The sequence below is a fragment of the Nematolebias whitei genome, chromosome 15 (assembly GCF_014905685.2).
Source record: "Nematolebias whitei isolate Nwh7 chromosome 15, NemWhi1, whole genome shotgun sequence".
Classification (NCBI taxonomy): domain Eukaryota; kingdom Metazoa; phylum Chordata; class Actinopteri; order Cyprinodontiformes; family Rivulidae; genus Nematolebias; species Nematolebias whitei.
Window position 1 is genome coordinate 31,992,139 of NC_056512.1, and position 7,617 is coordinate 31,999,755.

Below are 7,617 nucleotides of genomic sequence, written 5' to 3' on the forward strand. Positions count from 1 at the left end.
TTCTCTTGGCAAAATCCACCACCATCTGTCCTTCCTGGTTTCTTTCCTTGACACCAAACCTACCCATCACTTCTTCATCCCCAATGTTTCCTTCACCAACTTGTGCATTCAGGTCTGCTCCGATCACCACTCTCTCCTCCCTGTGAACACTCGCTATCACTTCATCCAGATCTTTCCAAAATGTATCTTTCTCCTCATCATCACATCCAACCTGTGGAGCATAACCACTGACAATGTTTAGCATCAGACCTTCTACTTCTACCTTCAGGCACATCACCCTATCTGACACTCTCTTCACCTCTACTACAGTCTTTGCCAACTCCTCCTTCAGGACCACCCTACTGCATTTCTCTTTCTATCCACACCATGGTAAAACAGTTTGAACCCTGCTCCAATGCTGCGAGCCTTGCTGCCCTTCCACATGGTCTTTTGGACACATAAAACGTCTACCTTTCTTCTCTGCATCATGTAAGCCAACTCTTTACACACACACACGCACGCACGCACGCACGCACGCACGCACGCACACACACACACACAAACGACAATCACAGTCCAAACTTGTTCAACACCTAATCACTCACACACATGCTAGTGTGCATTAACACACACATGCTTGCACACACACAACCCTCCAAGCAATATTCATTCTAGGATTTTCAATTCTGCTAAATTTTTGTTTGATGCCAGAATCAGAGAATAAACATACCTGAACTTCAACAACACAAATGTTATTCATTTTATTTCATGCATGTCCCCAGTGATACATTTTTACAAGCTCAGTTTGCATTACTGTAACTTTACAATAGTTTGTGCTATCATAAAAATAACTACAGTTTTCGAAAGCTGAGGACTTGCTCTTTACAGCCAATTTAAGTTTATTAAGGCAATCTCAACCAGCTGTGGCAGGAAGCCTGCAAGCAGCCCATATGCAGCCCTCCTCCCACACAGACATGGCATAAACAGGACAACACTTGTCAAATGCGGGGCATTTGTATGTCCCACCCCACAGCTATGCAGTTTGCCACATGGTTTCAAATATTCAGAAATTCAGTCAAGGTTGCAGCACCTCAGACTGAAGAAGTATTTTGGATAAAAGATTAAATGTTTCAACAATGAAGAATCCATCCCGAAGTCCTGACTTGACTTTGTTAGAAAACATATTCAACTTTTTAATCTCTTTAGACTCCCTTGGATTCAATTCAGGTTTCTAGTCCTCATGTCAAGCAGGAAAAACCAGTCGGTCAAGTTTAAGCTGATAATTACATCATCATCTCAATGAGGAGTTAAGTTGTCAGCTGAAAGGCAGAACTAAAACAGCTGAACAGTTCAAGGGTTTATGTCCACAAGGAACATGATGGAAGTTATTCTTCAATCCCCCACTTCAGTCTCTCTGTTTGGGGTCTTTGTTGTTCTCCTGGTCCTCCAACTTCTTTACTCTAGCTTCGGTTCCCCAAGAAGTCGAGAACTTCCAGGACCCAGACCTGTTCCTCTGCTTGGTAACCTGCTCCAGGTGGATCTGAAAAGACTTGACCAAAGTCTTTTTCATGTGAGTAATTTTTGGATTTCTGTTGTTCTACAAGTGACAGACAGAAAAACAGATTTTTGTAATGTCTCATCTTTAGCTGCATCATATTTTTAGCTGTCAAGAACATTTGGACCAATTTTCCAAGTCTACTTTGGGCCAAAGAAGGTGGTGGTTCTGGCAGGGTACAGGACTGTCAAAGAGGCTCTGCTGAACCAGGCTGATGAGTTTGGAAACAGAGAAATCACTCCTCTTTTCTACGATTTTACCCAAGGGCATGGTAAAAACATATTTAAACAAATTAATTGGTTAAAAAAAAGCCCTTTCAAAAACCAGTCAACTGAACCTGTTTCCAGGCATTCTGTTTTCTAATGGAGACTCATGGAAAGAAATGAGACATTTTGCTCTGACAACTTTGAGAAAATTTGGAATGGGCAAGAAGATGAGTGAAGAGATAATCATACAGGAATGTGGCTATCTGATTGAAGAAATGAAACAATACAAAGGTAACTTTTTAAGGTGCTACACAGGTTTCTTTGTGGAACACGAGTTGGAGATGTTGCAGCGTGTATCATAAAAAAATTATTTTGTTCATGTTTACGCAGTTTACAATAAGAAATAAACTACCAGTAAATTAACACGCTGCAGTGGCTCAATCCATCTGATATGTTAGAAAAGTACTAACTATCAGTGTGGCCAAACTTCACTTTTAAAATATGTGTAAAACATGAGACTGACTATTATTGTGCTAGAGAACAAGTGAAGGTCGAATGCATACTATTAAAATTAGATTTAAAAAAATGTGTTAAACTACACTTTGGGAAACTTGATTATGAAAATAACAATTTTACATAAATCCAGCATAGTCATATCTTGTTTTCAAAATATTAAACAGCAGCCCAATAATTATTAGTGTTTAACAGCCTAACAAAATTTATTTATTAATTTTTTTTAAATAGGTAAAGCCTTCAACAACACTCAGGCTATCAATTACGCTGTTTCAAATGTTGTATCAGCTCTGGTGTTTGGAAAGAGGTTTGAATACGAAGATCCAGTCTTCCAAAAGATGGTGGAAAGAGACAACAAGATTATTCATCTGATCGGATCAGTTTCTCTCCAGGTACGACAGAAACATTCAGTCAATACAAAGAACGTTTCCATATTGTGTATATTAATGTGAAGGTAAATGTCAAGTAAAATTACATTTTTCTCTAACTGCAATTTAGCAAATATTGGGAAAAAAGTTTGTTTAAAAAGTGAGTCAATTTACCATAATTTCCAGACTATAAACCACTACTTTTTTCACATGCTTTGAACACCGCGGCTTATGCAATACCTTGGCTAATTTATGGATTTTTGTTTTGGCGAACTGATGAGCTTCATGCCACCAAAACATTTAGCCACATCACACCTGAGTGCTCATGTAGCCTCCCAACACACATCTCTCTTGGGGGGTGGGTCTTCATAACTCACTAAGACTACTTGTATAAATAAAGATATTAAAACATATATAGTCTGAGCAATGAAATTACAGAACAAGTCACAGTGTGAAACTTCGTTCTCCCCAACACCCCCTCCTTGTTTTCTCCTCCTCATTGTGCTCCCCTCCCTGAGGGCACAACAAATTATTTGCAGCCACTTGAAATAAGTCAAGTCAAGTCGAGTCAACTTTATTTATAGAGCACATTTAAAACAGAACCTGTTATCAAAGTGCTTAACAACAACAACAACAACAATCAATGAGTAAAATTAAAGAGAAAAAAAATATATATATATACAATACACTAATAATAATAACTGAAGAATTAATAAAAAGCATTTAAAACATAGGGTCACAGATTAAAAAAAACACTAGATCAATTTACACTGTATGAAATGCCTGTGAGAACAGATGTGTTTTAAGCAGGGATTTGAAGTGATGAAGGGCTGTGGCCTACCTGATGTTGTGGGGCAGGTTGTTCCAGAGTTTGGGGTCCATGACTGAAAAAGCCCAATCTCCTCTAAGCTTCAGTCTTGTTTTTGGAACAGCCAAAAGCAACTGCTCGGATGATCTCAGGGCCCGAGAGGGAACGTAAGGTTCCAGAAGCTCAGAGAGGTAAAGGGGTGCAAGGCCATTTAAGCATTTGAAGGTCAACAGAAGAATTTTACAAGACTATCCTCGTACGAACAGGGAGCCAGTGAAGGGAGGACAGAACTGGAGTAATATGTTCAGACCTACGAGTTCCGGTTAAAAGCAAGCAGCAGCATTCGGGATGAGCTGAAGACGTGAGATAGAGGCCTGGCTGATCCCAGCATAGAGTGCATTGCAATAGTCCAATCGGGTCGTGACAAAGGCATGGACTAGTTTCTCAAGGTCGGGTCTGGAAAACTCTGGCTTGAGCTTAGCTACCTGTCTGAGTTGGAAGAAGCTTTTCTGCAGAACAGAGTTTATTTGTTTGTCAAACTTGAAGTCAGAGTCTAAAACCATCCCGAGATTTTTACCAGACTGCTTAAGATATGGCTGAAGAGAGTCCAGGTTGACAGGATCAGTGGCGGCAGTTGAGCTAGGGCTAAAGACAATGACTTCAGTCTTCTCATTGTTAAAACTTAAGAAATTTGAAGCCATCCAGGCCTTAATGTCATCCAGACATTTTAACAGAGGGTGAATGGAGCAAACACTTGCTGGTTTCACAGGCAGGTAGATCTGGCAGTCATCAGCATAGCAATGGCATGAAAGACAATGTTTCTTCAGGATGGACCCCAGTGGGAGCAAATAAATTGAGAACAGAAGGAGTCCAAGAATCGAACCCTGTGGGACACCGCAAGAAAGAGGTAATGAGGCGGATACATTATTACCAACTTTGACACAGAAACTCCTGCCACTCAGGTATGAGCAGAACCATTCTAATGCAGCACCTGTGATCCCAACCCACTGTTCCAGCCGTGATATAAGGATATTGTGGTCAACAGTATCAAAAGCAGCAGTAAGGTCCAGGAGCACAAGTTTCACAAATTGACCAGAATCGTTTGATATGGTCGCCTTGGTGTCCTTGAAGGCCACCTTATCTGAATTTCGCCTGGAGAAAATGTGATCTGACGCTCACCACCCCCTCCCTGAGGAATTTCCAACTGATAACCAGATGAAACCCCGCAGAAAAAACTTTCTGCCATCATTTCAGGACTCTGGATTCTCAGAGGTTATTCTTGGCCATTCCTCGACATACCTCGAGAATGTTTATGGATCTTACCGGAGGACATTGACTGATTACAGTGACCTCGAGAGCATCTGTAGACGTTGTTGACCGGTCTCGTCTCTTCCTTCTTCCTGCTCTGCTCTGCAGAATGTTTACGTAAATATGTGCTTGTTTGTGCGAGGTGTTTTTTCAATATTAGGGATTTTTCTCAGCCAAGAAAAAAGTCTGATAGGAATTTTTTTCACCTCCAACTCCTACATGTGTCTAGTTAACCACTGTTTTTGTCTGTCCAAACAGGTCTCACTTGTAAATGAGTCTTCGAGGCTCAATGTGATTTATCTGTTTAAATAAAGGTTGAATGAATGAATGATATCATAATATCGTTACAAACCCTTACCAATGCTGTTTCAATGCTGTGGAGTTGCTTAAAACCAGATTGAAAAATCTCGAAGATTCTGTTCTCATTCAAAAACTTGTTTAATTGAATGAAAACTATTTTCTCCAGGATTTTGGACAGGAAGGGAAGTTTTGAGATTGGTCTGAAATTTGAGCAAGTCGAAGGGTCAAGTCCAGGTTTCTTAATTAACGGATGAACTACTGCATGTTTGAAAACATCAGGAACCACACTTGTCACAGTAATACTATTTATAATAGTAAGAGCAGAGGGTCCAATCGTGGGTAGAACTTGTTTGAAAAACGACGCAGGAATGGGGTCAGCAGGAGAACCGGAGGGTTTCATCTGACCAACGACTTTGGGAGTGAAATTGGTTCAAACTGTTTGAAGACAGCTGAGCAAGGGACAAAGACAGAGGGGTCAGTTGTGGACTGGGGGATGGATGACCTAGTCAACTCTACCTTATCAGCAAAGTATCTGGTAAAGTTGTTGCAGATGTCAACAGAGGCCTCCATGCTGGCAGACCAAGGCATGTTTAAAATGGAATTTATGGTATTAAAAAGAACACGGGGATTTTGACTGTTTGAAGCAATGATTTGGGAGAAGTATTTGTTCTTTTCAGATTTAACGATGCTCTGATAATCTTTCAAACACGTTTTTAATATAATAAAAGAAACATGTAATTTGTCCTTTTTCCACTTGCGTTCAGCTCTCCTGCATAGACGTTTGGCTGCTCGAGTGGTCGCGTTCAACCAGTGGTGTGGTGCCTGCTTTGGTCGCCTGATTTTTAGCGGGGCCACGAGGTCTAAAATCTTAGAGCAGGTCGCATCATGCCTACTGAGCAGCTCCTGTGTACTAATACAGGCAGATGTTTCAGGGACTGAGCAGCTCCTGTGTACTAATACAGGCAGAGGTTTCAGGGACTGAAGCAGCATCAGTACTGAATGCAGAGGAAAAAGAGCAGCGGTTGAAGAGTTAAATATCCGACAACTCTTGGCTGGAGCGGGGGATTTAGACGCATGAATAACAGAGGTTTCAAATGAAATGGGTTTGTGATCTGAAACAATAGCATCCCCAATTTCCAGATTAACCACAGACAATCCGTGAGACAGAACTAAATCAACTGTTGATGAGTTGGACCAACAACATTTTGCACAAGGTTGAAAGATTGGATCAGATTTAGAAACTTCTGCACCAAAGGCTTGTCAGGACAGCAAACATGTACATTAAAGTCTCCCAGAATCAAGACCCTGTCGTAATTGAGCAGTATTCCAGTCAGAAAGTCAGAAAATTCACTTACGAAGTTTTTGTTGTACGAGGGTGGTCTGTAGATCAGGCTGCACAGTGTTGGGTTGGTGCGGCCCAGCTCAAAATACAGCAGTTCAAAACTGAAAAGTTACAGCTTGTAGCTGTCTGCAGTTCCAGAGATTTTTAAAAACTGTTAATAATCCACCACTCCTACCAGAAGTCCTTGGAGCATTAAAAAAGGCACAATCCACCGGCAAAAGTTCAGAAAAAACACTTAACTCACCAGGGACGAGCCAGATCTCTGTAACAAACATGAAGTCCAGTCCATTGGAGCAGAAAAAGTCATTTAAGATGAAGGTTTTATTTGCCAGCGACCTCACATTCAACAGAGCAATCTTTGTAGGACCAGTAGCTGAAAGAAAAGCTGAGCTCGGAGCACAGATCAGCTGTTTCAGATTTTTGGAGATTGAAGCGCGCCTCCTAGGACCAGAGGTGCCGCAGCTGTGCGCGCGCCCGTGGCGCGAGCCAGGCTCGACTATGGGGATCAGGCAGGACCCAGCAGGATCAGCGAAGCACCCGGACAGGCGAATATCCAGCAGATGGTCAGCAGTAGATGATGCAACAGACAGTCCAGAGTTGGTTAAGTTCCACTGGAGATGACCAAAACCGCCGCGGCTGCACGCGCGCCCGCTGCGCGCATGCCCGCTACGCGTACCAGGCCCGGCCACCTGAAGCAGGGTGGAGTTGAGTGGGTCAGTGAAGCATCCGGATAGACAGTTTAACATCTGATGGTCAGCAGCAGATGACGAAGCAACAGAGAGCTTGATGCTGGCTTTAATCCTCATGAGACAGCCAGCACGTCTTCCACGGTACCTGGAGTAATGTTTTCGGGCGGGCAGAAATGCCGCGCACTGCAGGTAAACCGAGACATCAACAAGCAGAGGGGGTGGGGGTCCAGAGCCCCGATCAAAGTGGTCGAACAAGGCGGGGTTTGCAGTAGATAACTATATATTTCAAAGTTGTTGGCGATCATAAACAAGCAGTGAGTTGATGTCACCGAAGAAAAATGACAAAAACAGAAAAAACAATCAAAACAGACAGAGGTGAATGGCAAGCCACCAGCACCGGCGCCATCTTCCCGGAAGTCTCAAATAAGTGTGAATCGTGCATTAATGTGGCACTCAGAGCTTGATGGGAGGCTTGGATGACTGGTGGTGAGAAATCCATCCATCCATCCATCCATCCATCCATCCATCCATCCATCCATCCATCCATCC

General features: G+C 42.4%; 1 protein-coding gene across 1 annotated transcript in view; it reads left to right on the top strand.

Annotated features, from left to right (window-relative positions):
* Nucleotides 1–1,339: 1,339 nt before the first annotated feature.
* Nucleotides 1,340–7,617, top strand: part of LOC119421166 (cytochrome P450 2K3-like) — a 29,071-nt gene continuing 22,793 nt past the window's right edge. The window contains exons 1-4 of the mRNA XM_037688553.1: nucleotides 1,340–1,549; nucleotides 1,643–1,805; nucleotides 1,882–2,031; nucleotides 2,485–2,645. Coding sequence (XP_037544481.1) covers nucleotides 1,340–1,549; nucleotides 1,643–1,805; nucleotides 1,882–2,031; nucleotides 2,485–2,645 — 684 coding nt within the window. The remainder of the gene's footprint in view (nucleotides 1,550–1,642; nucleotides 1,806–1,881; nucleotides 2,032–2,484; nucleotides 2,646–7,617) is intronic.